The 18932-nt window shown below is 37.6% G+C and overlaps 1 protein-coding gene and 1 pseudogene across 1 annotated transcript; one reads left to right on the top strand and one right to left on the bottom strand.

The window, feature by feature from the left end:
* Positions 1-217: 217 nt before the first annotated feature.
* LOC111342363 (hemicentin-1) lies at positions 218-15939 on the bottom strand. Its single transcript, XM_088727628.1, has 15 exons — positions 15684-15939; positions 15224-15589; positions 12879-13139; positions 11802-12056; positions 8182-8439; positions 6909-7172; positions 6236-6496; positions 5440-5700; positions 4642-4902; positions 3822-4088; positions 3192-3518; positions 2454-2597; positions 1935-1962; positions 1196-1268; positions 218-875 (listed from the first exon to the last, which is right to left on the bottom strand). Exons 1-15 carry the CDS (start codon positions 15781-15783, stop codon positions 864-866), a joined length of 3138 nt encoding a protein of 1045 aa, XP_088583754.1. The 5' UTR covers positions 15784-15939; the 3' UTR covers positions 218-863.
* A 646-nt stretch (positions 15940-16585) lies between these two features.
* LOC148726919 (uncharacterized) lies at positions 16586-17401 on the top strand (annotated as a pseudogene).
* Positions 17402-18932: the final 1531 nt, after the last annotated feature.

Here is an 18932-nt window from a genome sequence, read left to right as displayed (position 1 = left end):
ATGACACACTCCTAAGTTTTAAAAAAAGTGAAACTCCTAGTGTTAACATGAAAAATCAGGCACTCTCGAACATTTGCTTTCTCCTCTTCCTCCCGCAACACTTGAAGAGTTTCAGTTGTTTATGCGTAACTCTTCTTTTTAATCGTTTAATTGTTTCCAAACATAGTCCTCTATCATTTCAAGACCTGCCACATCAGAATCTGATTTTAAAAAAAACTTTTTCAGCTAGTTCTTTCTTTCTTTTTATTCTTTCCTTTTCTGGAAACAAACAAAGTAACTAGTGTTAACTGAAAGTAACATGACACACACAAACTATAAATACTTTAATCTTGATCCCTCAAAAGATGACGGTACACTAATATCTATGAAAATACAAGCCGTTAAATAGTTATACAGAAATAAGTAGTTAACACTCGACTCCTACAACAAGGAGATGTAAGTGACGTACAAACAACGTGTTTAACGCCCGCCATGGGGGGGCATCCATACGCATTTTCACAACCTTTCTTCAGTGGCCACTCGTCATTTATAACCTGGAGGGGGAGGGGGGGGGGTCACATCGTTTTCAAGGAGAACAGAGGGGGATCAGTCGCCGCCGACAGAATATAAAGGGAGGACCATGGAAAATTAACTGCCAATTAACTGCCAATGAGGGGAGGGGGGGGGGTTCGTAGGAATATTACAGAAGATATTATCGTTACACAATCAAAATCCTCTTAATGACCCCCCCTGTCTCTCAGGCAATAAGTAACGACTAGTCTCATATATCGAAACGATAGTACATCCTTAGCATCCCGCCCCCTCCCCCCTACATCCTTAGCATCCTCAGCCATGAGAGGGCTGACTGATGCAGACCATGAACTTCACACTTGTTCCTATAAAAAAAAAAAAGAAAACTTTTTAAGCCTTGTGCGCATGTTACCTTTGATAACAGCATAAAACATTGCAAGCCACATAGGTAGGACGGAAAAGCTGTTAATTTTTCTGTGGATTATTTTACATTTTCAAGCAAGCAAAGCTAAAATTTACGTTAAACCCCATTTGAAGTAAGAAGATTCTTTCTTTTTTTTATGTTGAGCCCTATTTGAAGTAAAAAATATTTTTAGCCCTATTTGAAGTAAAAAAAATATTTTAGATCTGTGTTGGGATCAAACCATCTGGCTTAAAACACTCTATGTCAGTTTTGGTAACTTACATCTATCTCAACTGCTCCTGGGTTTTCGGCACTCAGCCCTGGATTGTCATGCCCCATGTTGCACTCCTCAGAGCTTTTAACAAAGGAGATCATCATATCAGTTTATATACGTCTTATCGACATTACTAAAACCTTAGAATTCCCGCTCAGTCTTAGAACCTTAATCATAGAATGGATTGGTGTGTAATTTTGAATACGTTGCAAAACAGACGAATATCCATAGAATGGATCTGAACGTTAATTTTGAGATCTTACAGTTACGCTAATGATATATAGAACTCCCACTCCAATTATAAGGTCAGTTGTAAATTACATAAATACCTAGGTTCTGCCTGATGTGAAAATCTGTTCGGGTATTTGTTTGCGGACACCATTTGTTGCGAGAACTAAACAATTCTGAGAGAGTGAGGCTAGCTGAAACCTGTTCGTTTACACGGTTTTCTCTGAGCTTTGGTCTACTGAGACTGTGAGCTTTGAAGAACAGGTAGGACAAATTATTCAAGCAAAATGGAGGTTATAAAAACAACAGTCTCCCTCAGCGCAAATTTATCGCTCAGGGAAAACTGTGAGCTTCTCGGAAGGGATAATGTCAGAGGACAAATATTCGAGCATGGTTTCCGCGCCAAATAGAGGCTATTGATTATACAATTCCGACTTTTCCTTCATCGCATGTTGATGTTATATATTTCTGACTATCGACTGGAAGGATAATAACAGTAAGAGGCTAATGTGGTTCTACCTTAAGTCCTGGCTTGTCTTCTTGCATACTGAGAAGTTGAGAGAAAAGCAAGTGAGAGTGTTTAAAAGCATACAACGTTTCAGCTTTATCTTTGAAATATGATAATTGAGCGAGCAATAATTCTTTCTTCTGTTCGGTTACTCTACAATGGATCAAGCAGCCTTCAATGAACTGTCGACATTTATCTGAGACGCCATTACGTTTTCGCCTTATTGCTCAATGTTTCATTGGAAAAAACTCGTTTCTCTTTTTAGCCATTATAAAAAGATTTACACGCCATAAAACAATTCAGTCACTAAATCACGCCGGTTTCGAGTATTGATCACTTCCCAAAAATGATACATTTTCTTTAGTTCTGTATCTTTTGTAATAAATTTGGTTTGTGCGCGCTCCACGGGAAAGTGCTCTCTCGGAGAAGTCGGTCTTCGACCCGACCATCGAGGTGAAATTAGTTCCGAAGAGGACAATTTTTTTCACACAATTTTTTTACCTCTTTGTGACATATTCGAGACAACTTACCTAGATGACAGGGCCGCCTATATTTGACAATCGCAAAAATTACCACCACCAGACTGCAGAAAAAAAGAACTCCCGCAATAATGCCATCTACCACTGCGTTGGATAACTGTTCTTGCTGATATTGCTCCTGGAATTCTTTCTTTGCTGAAATAAAGAGTTTTTGGAATCATTACACAAAAAGGGGTCAAGGAAATGCTAAAATATGTTTCCTATAGCAGGGTCGCAATGAATACCAAACACCCTGTAACTAACTGACAAAATTGTGAGAAAAGTTCCAAACTCTTCCTTGCCTTAGGACTAGTTTGATGATGGTCTCAGATTCATAACGAAGACCAGTTTAGCAGTTTTATGTAGTTCAAGAGGATTTCAGTGTTGTAGGATAAGAAATATACGTGTGATCCTTTGGCAAAATAAAACCAGTATTTCATCTCACCTAAGCTTGTTGCTTTAATTTCCGGGATTTTTTGTAATTATCCTGATATCATACTAAGTTAGAAACATCACAAATACTAAACGAGGCCTTAGGTAGTCTAACGTATTTGAAAGCTGGGCCTTTTGATGGGTCTTTCCTAAATTCGGACGACATAGATTGGGCTCCAACATGCAATAACTAATGCAAGCAAAGCTTAATATATATGTTTGCTTTCAATTATGTTAAAAAGGCAACCGAAGAAACATGTTTCGCCTTAACTCGGTATAATGATGGTTACATTCTTTGCATTCCCTACAGTAACTTACCTGTGTTCAAATTGGTTGTGGGTTTAGCTTCTACCCCTGTCTGGACTTCTTTTTCTGTGAACTCACCGTAACCCACCCTGTTCCGGGCTGCAACCCTCACGTTATACACAGTTCCACTCTCCAGATCGTTTACAGCACACATAAGTTGCCGTTGACCCGTGTGGACTCGAGTGCAGTTTTTTTGACTTTCTGGCTCACCCCTCATTGCTACAATTACCAGGTAATCTATAACAGGACTATCAGGGGTCGAGTCTAGTGCCTTCCAGTGAATTTCTATGCTATGAAGTCTTGTATCAATCTCCAGTCCCTCTGGTGCTGCTGGTACAACTATACCGAGTGCAAGTTATTAGGAACGAAAGTTAATGCTTTCCTTGTAATTAATTTAAAAAGTTAATTTGGCAAAGAATAAGAAAAGTTTCCCTAAATTGTACTTTTCCCAGCCATTTTGGTAGATTTTTACTTAAAAAGTGCAGGCATCAACTTTTTTCTCATTCTCACTAATGCTTCTATTTCATAATCAAGAGTATCAAGATGAATGCAACCCAACTCTCGCCCTACTATTGCATACAACAAGATAGTCACTTCATTTGGCAACAACAAACATTTTTTTATACACGTAAGATTTCTTACCTAATTGCTTTATTTTAATGATCTTTTTAACAGAACCAAGATGATTTTTTGCTGTACAAGTGTAGTCGCCAAAATCAGCGGTACTCTTGGGTTTAAGTAGAAGCTCACTAGTGCCATTTTCAGGCAGCGTAGTATGCAGCACCTTTCCAGCCTGGGTGAAGGTGATATTCGGGCTTGGAACACCATCCACCGCACACGTCACTTTGGTTTGGTGGTTAATCCAGGTGTAAATCGTCGTGTGAACTGTATATTTGATCTCGGGTTTATCTTGAAATTTCCGGTCAAGCATAAAGACAGATTAAAGGAAGCAGCGTTAACAAATCCATACCTCCTTCTCTTCCAATCCTCCCCCCCAAAATAAACTATGTTAAGATGTAAAAACAATTATTTAATTAAACTATGAAAATAGCATTAGATCAAATCCTTTTTGCTGACCAAAAGAGCTTTTTCTTCATTACTAATTCGTCTATAAAAAGTTCAGACTAGTTCTAAATTATTAAGTTGAAATGTAGGGTTGAATGAAATTGGAATGCATTCCGGAATTGATTTCTGTGGCCGTTTCAGCTTTGTAAAATGAAGCAAAAAGACCCCTTTATTAAAGAAGAAGACTGTGTAAAGTTAGTTATAAGTAAAGTAAATCATCACATTTCAGTTCTGATATCAAGAGTAAAAATCTATTATGATGTCTGAGCTTCTGCAAAGGAATATTGGCAGTGACAATGAGCTCTATTAAGTCGTTCGCAGAACGTCTCACACTCGAACTATCCGACTTGTCAAAAAATTAACTTGAATTACAGTGGAACAATAATTGAGCTCTTACAGTTTACTGTAACTTGTATTGTGGTTGTCTTAGAAGTCGTCGCAGTATTGGATGCAGTACACTGATACGTTCCTGCTTGGGTTCTGCTGACATTGGACAAGGTAAGATATTGTTCATGTCCAACAATTCTTGCTTCAGATCCGCTTAAAAATGTCCACGTTATGTTTGGAGGAGGATGTCCGGTGGAATTGCAGAACAACACAATGTCATCATTTTCCTTGACTGTGGTGTCATTGGATGTATACTCAAATGATGGTGGAACTAAATGTTGAGAAATTGCGTCAATATTGTCATTGAGAGTGATAAAGCACTGTGATAAAAGTGTAAGCCCCTTGATACACTTAAGATGTAAAAACAATTATTTAATTAAACTATGAAAATAGCATTAGATCAAATCCTTTTTGCTGACTAAAGAGCTTTTTCTTCATTACTAATTCGTCTATAACAAGTTCAGACTAGTTCTAAATTATTAAGTTGAAATGTAGGGTTGAATGAAATTGAAATGCATTCCTGAATTGATTTCTGTGGCCGTTTCAGCTTTGTAAAATGAAGCAAAAAGACCCCTTTATTAAAGAAGAAGACTGTGTAAAGTTAGTTGTAAGTAAAGTAAATCATTACATTTCAGTTCTGATATCAAGAGTAGAAATCTATTATGCTGTCTGAGCTTTCTGCAAAGGAAAATTGGCAGTGACAATGAGTTGGCACTATTAAGTCGTTCGCAGAACGTCTCACACTCGAACTATCGGACTTGTCAAAAAATTAAGTTGAATTACAGTGGAACAATAATTGAGCTCTTACAGTTTACTGTAACTTGTATTGTGGTTGTCTTAGAAGTCGTCACATTATTGGATGCAGTACACTGATACGTTCCTGCTTGGGTTCTGCTGACATTGGACAAGGTAAGATATTGTTCATGTCCAACAATTCTTGCTTCAGATCCGCTTAAAAATGTCCACGTTATGTTTGGAGGAGGATGTCCGGTGGAATTGCAGAACAACACAATGTCATCATTTTCCTTGACTGTGGTGTCATTGGATGTATACTCAAATGATGGTGGAACTAAATGTTGAAAAATTGCGTCAATATTGTCATTGAGAGTGCTAAAGCACTGTAATAAAATTGTAAGCCCCTTGATACTCTTAAGATGTAAAAAAAATTATTTAATTAAACTATGAAAATAGCATTAGATCAAATCCTTTTTGCTGACCAAAAGAGCTTTTTCTTCATTACTAATTCGTCTATAACAAGTTCAGACTAGTTCTAAACTATAAAGTTGAAATGTAGGGTTGAATGAAATTGGAATGCATTCCGGAATTGATTTCTGTGGCCGTTTCAGCTTTGTAAAATGAAGCAAAAAGACCCCTTTGTTAAAGAAGATTGTGGAAAGTTAGTTATAAGTAAAGTAAATCATTACATTTCAGTTCTGATATCAAGAGTAAAAATCTATTATGATGTCTGAGCTTTCTGCAAAGGAATATTGGCAGTGACAATGAGTTGGCACTATTAAGTCGTTCGCAGAACGTCTCACACTCGAACTATCGGACTTGTCAAAAAATTAAGTTGAATTACAGTGGAACAATAATTGAGCTCTTACAGTTTACTGTAACTTGTATTGTGGTTGTCTTAGAAGTCGTCGCAGTATTGGATGCAGTACACTGATACGTTCCTGCTTGGGTTCTGCTGACATTGGACAAGGTAAGATATTGTTCATGTCCAACAATTCTTGCTTCAGATCCGCTTAAAAATGTCCACGTTATGTTTGGAGGAGGATGTCCGGTGGAATTGCAGAACAACACAATGTCATCATTTTCCTTGACTGTGGTGTCATTGGATGTATACTCAAATGATGGTGGAACTAAATGTTGAAAAATTGCGTCAATATTGTCATTGAGAGTGCTAAGGCACTGTAATAAAATTGTAAGCCCCTTGATACACTTATACAGTTAAAGTTGAAATGGTAAAAGAAAAATGTATTTTTAGAGATAAAAATGTTCCATCGACTTCTCTCTTCTTACAGTAATAAGCGGTACATCGTCTGATGGAGTATTGCTTTTGCTGATCCATTTTTGCCGTGGGAAAATTTCATACTCCGCCACTCGAAAAAGTCTTTTTCTGTCACTATCCGTCATAATTGCTTAATCAAAAAATAAGTTACATTTTATCTCAATTTATTGTCCATGATAATGATAAAACCTAATTCATGGGAAAAAAAAGTAGTTTGGCTCCTTGACACATCCTACCTCAGTGTCTTCATTTTCTATTCTCACCTGCTACAGTTAGGTATAGAGTCGCTATTTGTCCAGTTCCCAGGACGTTATGTGGCACACACTGGTACATTCCTTCGTCCGAGGCATTGACGCGTTCAATGGTGAACATTCCACCACTGAAGAGGCCTAGTGATGTGTTCTTGAAACGTAACTCGAGCGCTGGAGGCGGTACACTGTTTGAATTACAGAGAAAGGTTACCGATAGGCCTCGGATTGTTGTGTCTCTCGTAACATTTGATTTGAAACGGGTCTCAATTGGTTTACCTGAAGATGACGAATATCAAACAATTGATGTTAGTGTCCGCAAAACAACGAGAAGCTATCGATAATGGAAGAAAATATTTGACAGTTGCAACAGTCAAAGATTTACAACACGAACTACTAAAAAACCACATTCGAAGAGTCTTACGACAAAAAGGCAAGGCAAAATTTTGTTTTGTCTGTAGCAAAAACGACAGAAACGTAAGTGTTTAGCAATGAATAGTCGTATCCCCTTGATTTAGAGAAGAGAGTTTTTTGGCGATTCAAATCAAATTGATATTTATGTCAACGACATTTCTAGCCCATGGAATAAAGTACCTTCGGTTTTTTGCAATATCTTTCCCTGATGTCTACATTAACCTCTTGATGAATTTTCTCTAAGAATATCTGGTAAATTTGTTGCTCGGTATTTTTGCCCATTTAGCAACAAATTATCTGGATGAAAACCTTTAACTTGAACCACTAGTATTATTCTTTTATGTGTATGAAAATACGCCATTATACCCTCCTTTCTGACAAAACTGTTATCCATTTGGAATCAAGTACTGTTGCGATATCCTTCTCCAGGTTTACATTAGACTTTTCCAGGAAATTTTCCTTATAACATGGGTAAAGTAAATGTTGCTTCAGTTAAGTAAAGTAATTAATGTTATGATGATATGACTCGCAGGGAGCACTGGGTAGAAATACTAGGTGCGGTGGGAATGCTTGAAAGTCTGTGGTTTGATGTTTGCATTTGGCGAATTTGTCCAACCTAACTCCCTACATTTTAAACTCTTTTCATGAACCTCGTGTTATTCTTTGAGTACGGAAATACATAATGTTAACCTCGTTTGGAACAAAACCAGCATTATTTTTACACTGGCTGACGAGGCTACTAAGGGGCCCGAAGACAACAAAAATAAACGACTAAACACTTGTTCATTCAGAAATTAGATAAAGCCTATAAGAAAAATAACGTTGACCAGTTTCAACTAACATTTGTAATGGTCTTACATTAATTTCAACTCACTATTGACTGTAACATTGGCTGAGGCGAAAGCATCAGTTCCAATTCCATTACTGGCTCTGCACTTGTAAACTCCAGAATCAGTTCTGCTCATATTCGTCACTTTGAGGGCTGTGCCAACTGTGAGTGGCACTAAAGAGTCCGTTTTCTTGAACCACGTGATTTGAGGAGTCGGATGCCCAGTGGCGTTACAGAAAAGCCTCAGGTTATCAGACTCATTCACTGCTTGACTGATGGGTTTGGTGTCAATGCTTGGGGGATCTATGGAAAAAAAGAAAAGAAAGCCATTGTTGTAAAACATTTTGGAAAGGCAGTTCTTTTCCGCCTTTATAAGCCAGTGTCAAAAACGGAGTGAAATAAATGCATAGATCAGAGATGGATGAGTGACCGAAGGCCACAGGAAAAGTGTTCATAACGGATAATTAGCACAAAGGGGAACAAGGAGCCTCAAAGAAGTTTAAGAAATCAAAGTTCGAAAAAGCGTCTGTGTTTTGATTTTGCGTTATACTTTTGAGAAGATGGTCCGGGTTTTCTAGACTAATCATAGGGCGTTAAAGTGCTACTGAAACGAAATTTTCGCATCTGATATTTTTGCTCTAACCTGTAGTTTTGAACATGGTGATCGTCATGAGATAATTTGCTTTGGCCAAAATGAGGCGAAAGATATCTTTTTTAACCGTTCAAATCAAAAATTTTACACAAAACCATGTCCGGGCTCTGGTACCGAGCGAAATGGATTGATGACGTCACTGGTTGTGTTCACTCCGATAGCATGGTTTATTTTACTCACTGTTTGTTTGTATTCGTGGGCGAAGGAGATGGCCGATATTGAAGTTTTGTCAAGTGAATCTTCTTCTGAACGAAGCGAAGTTGTCTCCAGTAGCGAAGAGGAAGATGGTGCCGTAAAATGGGGTTGACAGGCCTACACGACCCCCCAGCGTGTTTTTTGAGTAGCCTATTCAAAGTTTAGCCCTCACGAGTATGTCTTTGAGCGACCGCCCTCTTTTGTAAGATACGAGCGGCGGATTTTTGTATAGTTCGCTCAGTAGTGATTGTGTTTCTATTAAATGCCAGTTTTTCATGAGAATTTGCTTTATGTGTGGCACTGACTACGCACATCAGAGATTGCGTCTTTTTCGAATCGTTTGCCTTTGTAGATGTACAGCTATTTTTTTTTACTGTCTCGATCGTTAAGTTGTCTTGATTGCTTTCAGCTTGCGCCACGCGCGCTGATTCGATCGTTCTACAGTTCTTAGTGTTCATTGTTTCAGTCGTTTTGGCTCGTTTTCTTTTCTTTATTTCTGGACATGTTCTGCTGGGCATTTTGTACAGAGGGATTTGTTCGTTATCCTCAGACTTGCCGAGTAGATCATCTTCAGTGGCAGTGTCGTATGAGGCTTCCATGTTTTCTTCATTCTCTGAATGGCATTGCTTTGGTCCGGGGCGTTCAGTAGCCCATCTGCCGTAATAATGTCTTTCGACATTTTCTGTAGATGGTCAGGCAAGACCGCGGTTTCGATCCTAATCTTGTGGATCTCGTCAGTTGACGATTAACTAAATAGACTGGTTGAGATTCGTTGTCGATATCAGTCGGGAATTTTGCTCCCTATCCAGGCGAACCTCTCGCAGATAGCCAAGATGCCGATATGGCCGCCGATGAAAAAGACGAGGATGGCATTTTGCTCAAAATCCTCCTTTTCGGCTTCCCAACATGCAAGCCACACTCCATGCTTTTGCCCTTCTTTCACAGAAGTACACAACCAATGACGTCACAGGGCTGTTTTGGCCGCGCCAAGATGGCCGCCAATTTTGATCTCAGCCGGTCAACTTCGAATTGTTAAAAATGTACTTTCCGCTATGCGTTGGCCCATAAAAAGTACACAGCGTTTGCAAATAACGTTCAAACTCTATTATGTTGCAAAAATCTCGGTTATGAAAATTACGTTTCAGTAGCACTTTAAAGGGAAAATACGGTCTAGAAAAAGTTTATCTCAATTAGAAGGACTTTTTCCTCAGGAGTTCCAAAATATCTGCCATTTTGTCCAGTTTGCTTTGTATTAGCGACAAGAACGTTTTGAAGTTGCCCAATTTTACCAATTTCATGGGTAGAAGAACGCCATCTTGGATATTACGTCAGTTGTGACGTAACAGTCAAACTTTGTTCGGCGCTTTGTCCTTGTTGACCTGCTTTACCTTGTGAAAACAATTTCTAATACTCCCAACAGCTGAAATGAGGTGAACTGTCGTGTGGTTGAATTTCAAAATACATACTAAAATTCAAAAGGAAAAGGTGTAAGCCTCCACAGACTACCGGAAAGTGAGATATGATAGAGGTGACTTTTTGCCGGCGCGCGTCGAAAATAACTAAGCTCTACTTCTCACAAGTCACGACATTTCAAACACTTCAGGATGAAAAATACTGTGTTGAAGCTAATTCTAAGCAACAAATATAGAAAAACCATTGCAAATTACAGGCAAATGCTGAAAAAGACAAAATTTGATTGGTAACAATTAACCACCTCCTTTTTTCAATTTTGGTAACTAAATGTCTAATCAATTTTGTCAGTGTTTACGCATACAAAGAATGATCTTCAAGTCTATCATTTCTAACTTGTTGCATGCTAACTGGGGCTGTTTTTAGTTCCAAATGGCTCGTGTTTAGTTATACACCGAAGCTGGGTTCCTGTAAAGGAATCCGTCGCGGGCACTGCGGTCTTCTTTAGCAAAATAACTATCACTCTACAGCTTGGATTTGTTTGTGGAAAAGACCTTTGCCTTTCAAATTGAGTCGGTGTCTTAGTACATTTAATTCTTAGGAGCATACATTGTCGTTTTCCGTTGGTTTCTCACTACAATTACTGCAGGAGAACCACTCGCGATTTCCCAGACGTGAACGACTGAGCGGGTCGACGTTTTTTCTTGAAACTCATTTTCCTGACTTTCTGTCTCTTTCTCCTCAACAAAGGTATCTCCTTCCCCATGCTGAAGGCGAGCCATGTCTCGTTTGAAACTCAAATGGATGTATTACACCCTCTCGGCTAGATTAAAATCAAAGTCGAGAATTCAATAAGTGGCGCTCTTCTCACCGGTTTTCTTTGTTTACATCCACTTCAGCAGGGATATAAATTGAGCTTGCTTGACTATTGATACTTCAAACATCAAAGATGGCGGATTTGAATTTGGAAATGCCGAATTTTGGAACGTAATCGTTCGCAACTAAACCGCGTTTAGCTCAAATAAATACCCAATTAGGACAATGCAACAATGCAAGCAAAGAAATTTTCATGTAAGTAAACTTTTTCCAGACCGTACTTTCCCTTTAAGGATCTGAATCGTGTACAATATAATTTCGTATAAATATTTTAAAGTTAGTTCATCTAACACCAGACGTCATTGAATACTTAAAGTAAACATGAGCGAAACTCAGTTGAATTTCACCTGGCAAAATAGATCGATGCACCAAATCCATTTAAAATTCAAATTACCATTTCGTTCAGATTTGAAAATTACAGTGGTGTTGGATTAATTCGCATATAGTAGTAAGTCATTACTCAAATGTGCGTTGGTTACCTACCGTAATATAATGCGTTAGAAGCTAATTAAAGTTCTTTCTTTTGACTCACAGTTTATCGTCACACGCACGCTGTCGTTCCTTGGTCTCTTCACACCATTGGCTGCACTACACCAGTACGTGCCGGATTGGTTTCTCTTGACATGAGACAAGGTTAAAGTTTCTTGAGTTCCAATGATCCTCCCATCCAAGCCAAATACCCACGTAATTTTTGGAACAGGGTTTCCAGTTGAGTTACAGAACAGAGTGACATCATCAGTCTCATTCACATTGGTATCATTGGTAATATACTCTATTGACGGTGGAACTAAAACGTTGTTAAATTTTAGTTTAAAGGATCAATATTGGACAGTGTTAGAAGTAGAATTTGGGGCTTACTTTCCCTTTTGGTACACTTCTGTAGGCCTCACGCCTTAGTGGACCAAAGCGCTATTACTTGAAAATCTGGATATGTATTTGCATAGGGGCTTCCAGATTGTCTCAAGGATGTACCATCCAATTGTATAACAAGAACAATAAGCGGATACTATATTTTAATAAAGGAACGTACGAAATTTACACCATCAATTTAAGGAACAGATATTGATCAGCAGCGCATCATGTCCTTCGTATGGGATCTTACGTTTAAAGAAATACTTTTCCCACGTTCAAAAAGTGTTGTAATCTAACAGCTTCAAATAGAGACGTAACTTAAAAAGCGCTGCGCAACGATTAAACTGAACAAAGATTCTGAGGTCATGTTCAAACACTACAATTCATATTCCATTATTCATAACATTTAAAATGAATAGGGTTTTGTGGTTGTATATTTGTGACTATAAAGCTGCATCATTCGTGGGTTAAGTCGTGGGGCTCTTTCTCGTTGTTTCCTTCATATAGCTTGTTATTTTCCCTTATCCCATTTCAACCAATCAGTAAATTGTTTTTTCATTTTATATCAAATTGTTATCCATGTCAACAACATTCCTCATCTATGGAATAAAGTACTGTTGTCATATCTTTCTCCAAGGTTTACATTGACACTTTTCAGGCATCTAATATTTTCCTCTACACATTTAACGGTGAATCTTGAAGACTAAATATGAAGGAAAATCGCCCAATTTACCTCTGTTTTCAACTTTATACTTACATTTAACGATGACCCTGACAGAAGCTGTGGCTGTACTGAGACCATTATCTGCCATGCACCAGTATAAGCCGTCCTCTTCTCTGGTTATATTTTTTAATGTTAAGGAAGATGATGGTCCAAAGTTTTTGGCTTTCTTGCCTGATCTTGTCCACGTAACATTAGGAGTTGGTATGCCAGTTGTATGGCAGGTGATGATCAAATCGTCTCCCTCAGTGGATGTCCAGGTGGAGTTTTTCGAGATGTTAACAATTGTGGGACGTTCTATAAAAAATATGGAATTTTGAAAAGCCCCGAAAACGTCATTGATTCGCAGATCCACTCAGAAGCATTGAAGCATAGAATTGAAGAGAGTCTCCAGAGTGAATATCAAAAAAAGAAGGCATCACTCAAGAATTAATTAAGCCAAGCCTTAGCGACATAAGCGAACGATTAAGGATACGGTAGACCTTCGAGGGACAGTTTTTTTTCTATGTCAACCCGGGTATTATTATTTTAACTATAGTGCTCATCAAAACGTTTGGTAAAATACTGAAAAGCACGCGAGTTATTTACAAAAATGTGTTTTCCAACTGTATTCTTTAGCTCCGATGGATATCTTGCAGCAAAACATCCTGGTCGTTGAATTTCAATCGCTTCAACATTTCCTGATTTCGATTGCGCGCGGAGGTCTTTTCTGTCTGTCTGCGTTTGAAACGAGAATGTGAATGGAGAATGATAAATAAGGAGAAGAGTCCACAGGTAAAGTTAAAAAAGAAGGCTGGCCGTGAGCACAGGAAGTGATGAAATTTGACGCGGAATGGCTAACGAGTCTTACCAAAACGGTTTAGGGAGGCCTCTAACTTTTGGCTAAACAAACATTCAATTTTTTTTAACTGTTTAGCTGTCATGATATGCAAGATATGTCTGGAAAATTTTCATCGGGAGAAATTTTTAGTTCGCTCGTTAGTTTGACATGCGATATCAGAGAAAATAGATATGAGAATTATGATCAACTGTTTCTTTACAGTCATTTTACCGAATATTGGTCAAATCAATAAAGGACTACTAGTGTTGGAAACTGGACGATACGTTAATTAGTTTTAATTTGTTTGACATTCTAAGTGATTTCGTTGATCTATTACATAACCAAACAACATTTATGCGGCACGTGTTTTGCTCATATATGGCCATGTTCCACGAGCCTGTAATAGAACATAGTTAGTAGCTCCCTCTACTAACTATGAATAGAACGCCTTTAGTGTCATTTTATTCCAATAAACACTGTGAGTAATATGTAACCGAAGGGTTGTAGCAAAACTCTAAAATGAAGTGACTAACCCGTGACTTGATAAGTAACCGTGGTACAACTTTTCCACGTTTTCGACACTAGATAATTATTCCATTTTAAAAGATTGTCAGACTAAGCTAACCATAAGTTCAATAGAGGAGAAAGTGAATGGGAAGATTATCTTACAATTAGAAACTTCAATGTAGTTTTCGGACGAGTAGGTTTTTGGAATAGGGAGACTTCGTGATTTTTGTATGAGACACCTTATTGTGAGGCTATATTTCTGTGTCAGTTACTCTTATACATGAACAGCAATCAATCAATCAACTTGGGACGAACAATTTCGCAGGTAACGTAAGAAAAAAAAAAAAAAAACCAAACAAACAAACCTGCACGGGATACGAAAGATCGGTTACTATTGGACTGACGACGAATTCTGACAAACTACATCACCTAACATGGAAGGAAATTGAAATTTACAGACGGTGTCCTTTCGCTTTTATGTTGTTTTATTCCCGATGTTTGCAGTAGATTCTGATTGTCATTTGTGCTGTTTACCTTAAGATAAAAGTTTGAAGTAGACTTCAAAATCTGAATATTGATTCAATAAATGGGAAAAGTAATCATAACCAAGATTTGTTGTTATTTGACTCAAGCTAATCTCGTTTTTAGCCAATGGGTCGATCTGTTTAAGTTCCGTTTTGTCGAATCATCCGTCAGCATACGGAAACTGTTCTTCATTGTGCAGCTTAAAAAACTCTAAGTACATTATCATTACTGTTTGCGATACCGTTTTAAATATCATCCATTCTTCTCTTTTTTAGATTTGTGAAACAAATAGGCCTGCCAGTCTCGATATTATCGATATGATCAAGAGGAACGAATGATCAAACTTGACCTTTCGTCCATAAATAGAAAATGAAAGATGTTTTGTGTACTCGAAATCTAATTTCGATCCAATAAAGTAGTAAATTCCATTTTACTATGATTCTTTAGACAGAAGAAGGAAGAAAAACAACTAGTTAGAGATTTAAAATGTGCGATTCGATTCAATGGAGAGAATACAAACTAATCTTACCCAAGATTTCAATTTTAGCGCATCTGGGGTTAGGCAAATGAATAATTCCATCGTCATTTGTTGACTTGGATGGGATCTTTGTGGAGACCTTCAAGCAAAAGTCAGCTTTGTCGTCCTCTCTCTGTAAGTTGATTAATAAAAATGTCGGAGTTCCAGCGGCCAACATCGCCACCTTCCCTTTAAATTTTTGGTAGATCACTATACCCTTGCCGTGACTATATTTAATCATATCATCATAGGAGGATCGCAACAAAACAAAACTGTCCAAAGTTTCGTTGGCGGATGAAATGGTAAAATTCCATTCAAGTGTAACGTTTTCACCGAGTATTCCTTTAACAGTTGTAGGTTCTTTGTTCCAGTGGAACGCTGCAAAAGAAAAAAAAGTTCTTCTTAGTAGCCTTCTATGATTTGTTGTTGGGAATTCCAAAGTTCACGGCGCCTATGGTGCTGAAGCACAAACCTGATACTGGAAGAGATAGCGTCGTCAAACTCAAAAAAATAATCACACAACGGTACATGTTCTGCAACATGCAAGACCTAACAGGTTTGGTGAGAGCCATCTCAGCGGCTGCCTTAATACGCCGTTAAAAGTTAAATAATTACTGAGTTCGTTCTGATGTCGTTTGCTTTCCATCCGCAGAGGTCATCGACAGAATGTTATCTGATACAATTTCCTTAGGTTTTAAGAGCGTTTTTCTGACTTTAATCAATGTTTGACATGTTAATTCAGACGCTAATCGTGTCAAACAGTCTGCTGTGGGCTAGACGGTGATTTTCCCGTAATTTAGAGCATTTTCGTTTCGAAAAGGGATTTTTTTTATTACGAAGGATTTTGAAATAAACCACAAACGTACTCCTAAAATTATTTAAGGTACAGTAAACGATTTTAAAAATTCGCACGCGGCGATATAATTAAAAAATTTTAAATTGGAAGTTATAAAAGCTTCTAATTTTGAATTCGATGCCAACTGCAAGGACCAGCTTGCTCGACAACCTTTGGCAAAGAATTTATAACGTCGAAAGAAAACATTAAGATATTCTGCGGGGGGGGCCTTTAGGTCGCTCATAACACATTGATTCTGGGTCAGTTTCTGTAACAGACATAAGTTGTGCCGCGCCGATCTTGAAAGGGAATTGTCACATATCGGATAAGTTTCAAAGGCAACGAGAGGTGTCCTCAAGGGCTTTTTACTAGGCTGCACAGTCGTGCGAAAAAGAAAAAAATAAAACGCTGTAGAGTATATATAGTATAGTTTTTATGCACCAGACCCTCTTCTCTTGTAATATTATTTTGATCTTTCTACAATTGAACAATGGGCAAAAAAATTGCTCATGCAATTTAACCCCAACAAATGTTTTGTTATGAGAGTTACTGGGAAATCTCATCTAATAATTTTCGATTACAAGCTAATGGGTCATACTTTGGAGTCTGCGTCACACTAACCATACCTTGGGGTGGAATTGTCAAGTTCACTAGACTGGAGTCATATTGATATGAAGACTAATAAGTCAAACAGAGCTTTGGGTTTCTTAAAAAGGAATCTTGGAAAATGTCCTGAATCTATCAAAGAAATGTCATATAAATCCTTAGTTCGACCGCATCTCGAGTATCCAAGCACAGTCTGGAACCCCTGGAAGGACAAACACATAAATCAAATTGAAGCTGTTCAAAGAAGATCTGCACGTTTTGTAAAAAATTGTTGGGAGCGTAAACCAAGGACTGTGTCAAATCTTCTAAATGTTTTGGACTGGCCTCCATTACAGAAAAGAAGAAAGTCTGCACGTTTAACCATGTTCTACAAGATTCTCCATGGCGAAGTCCAGATGGAACTCCCAAATTATATCAAGAAGAAAAACCGTCAATTAAGATCATATCATAAGGATAAATACATAGAAATAAAACCGAACACTGAAACGTATAAGAATTCATTTTATTGTAGAACAATCAAAGACTGGAACTCCTTACCAAATAGTGTTTAAGGAATTGATAAATTAATTAATTTTAAAGATGCAATTAGGGGAATTTAACCTTTAACATATGTATATATATATATATATATATCATTTATTTTTACATTTTTTATCTCATTTTGTTAATTATTATTGTTGTTTTATGTCTTGCGTGATGGCCCCCCTTTGCAAGACTAATAAATATAGATGTAGATGTAGACGACTTTGTTTAGGGAAGGGTTGCTGAAGAGGAATGGAAAGTGAATTTCCGTATGAATCGCAAGACGTTCATGAAATTAGTTCGAGAGCTCAATTCAAGAACAAGTGCAAGCATGGGAATGAGTACATCAGTGGTGGTATCGCTTGCGTATGTGGAAATCAGCTATGAAATCGTCACATTTCGTTATGTTAAAAGGCTTCACAAAGAGCAACTCGGGGGGGGGGGATGAAACATAAAGACAAAGTAATTCTTTAAGGGATAAATTTTACATGTATCTCCACTGCTTTCATTGCTTAATTCTCCAAAATGATTTGGGGATTCATCCTTTGTGTAGGAAATTGTCCCGTTTATGAGTGATGGAGAAAAACGAAAATATATAGAGATGTCGTAAGAATAGGACCAAAGAAAATAAGTTACGAAACAAAGAAAAACTTCTCAAGTACCTAGATTGAGGTAAACTGTGTTTTTCTACCGCACAGTTTGAGTTTTTACTCCAGCCAAATTTAAGCAGAGAAACCGACGAAACTTCGATGAGGAAATTTGAACAAAATCTCCCTAAAATTTATCCTAAAAAACCTCAACTTACACGGAAAGAAAACAGCGCCGACTAATAAAGAAAACGTAACTCAAAGCATAGTTAGCAGAGGGGACTACTAACTATACCCAAAGCTATGAAAAGGTCATTAAAATTTCCTTATAGCAACCTTCCCTGGTAGCCCTTTAAAAATTTGAGAATGTGTGAGTAGGCTGGTTGCGCCCTTACTTACATCGGACGTGATCACGAAACTCGATTCTTATTGGACTTTACTGAAATTGATGGCATCTGTTAAAATTAGCCTTCACAAAAAATTGTAAACTGCTGCAAGTAGTCTGTTAAGACTGTTAAGTCTTCCACAAAACATTGTGATGCGCGTTTGATCATATCCCAACGTTAATTTGCGCAATATAAATATTAAATTATTATTATTATTATTTTATTTTTTTTGTTATGTTTTGGCGTTTTCAAGAGACCACACGTTGAAACAACGACTACGATGCAATTTTATGGTTTGTTTACAGATTTAATGTATATAACTACAAAAGCAGTAACATATTCCTAGACTTTCGAAATTTCCTTTCGATTATTAAACCAAGAGAAATTATCAAAATGTTTTTCGACTGACATATTGTATCGAACCGACATTTCGAACAAAAAACTTTATTCTTTTTAAAATCGTTCTCATGATGTATAACTCATTATTTGGTAAGGAAAAACAAATAAAACAAAATCAGTATTTTCGAAGAAAAAAGTATACAGTAAAACCTAAGGAGCTGAAAGCAAAGCAACCTTCCCCCCTCTCCCCAAGACGGTGAAGTTTTCGTTCACTCCGAAGCGAACGTGACGCGCACATCAATCAGCTTCAAAGCGGTCCGTTCAGGGAAAACCTGCGCCGTTTACGGGCGCGTGACAGCCAATAGATTTCGAAAATATCTTTCCCATCGATGATTTCCTTTTATTTTTCTTTCGACCATAACAGAATAAACACACCATACATAACA

This window comes from Stylophora pistillata, chromosome 7 (genome assembly GCF_964205215.1).
Source record: "Stylophora pistillata chromosome 7, jaStyPist1.2, whole genome shotgun sequence".
Lineage (NCBI taxonomy): Eukaryota > Metazoa > Cnidaria > Anthozoa > Scleractinia > Pocilloporidae > Stylophora > Stylophora pistillata.
This window is presented reverse-complemented; position numbering and strand designations above follow the sequence as displayed.

Bases quoted from the DNA above. Each gene is read 5' to 3' on its own strand.
- LOC111342363 (XM_088727628.1), bottom strand. From the start codon at position 15,783: ATGGCTCTCACCAAACCTGTTAGGTCTTGCATGTTGCAGAACATGTAC. The intron at 4,903-5,439 runs GTAAGAGCTCAA...CTCAACATTTAG, and splicing joins AATACAAGTTACAGTAAACT to TTCCACCATCATTTGAGTAT. The intron at 1,269-1,934 runs GTAGAACCACAT...CTTTGTTAAAAG, and splicing joins AAGACAAGCCAGGACTTAAG to CTCTGAGGAGTGCAACATGG.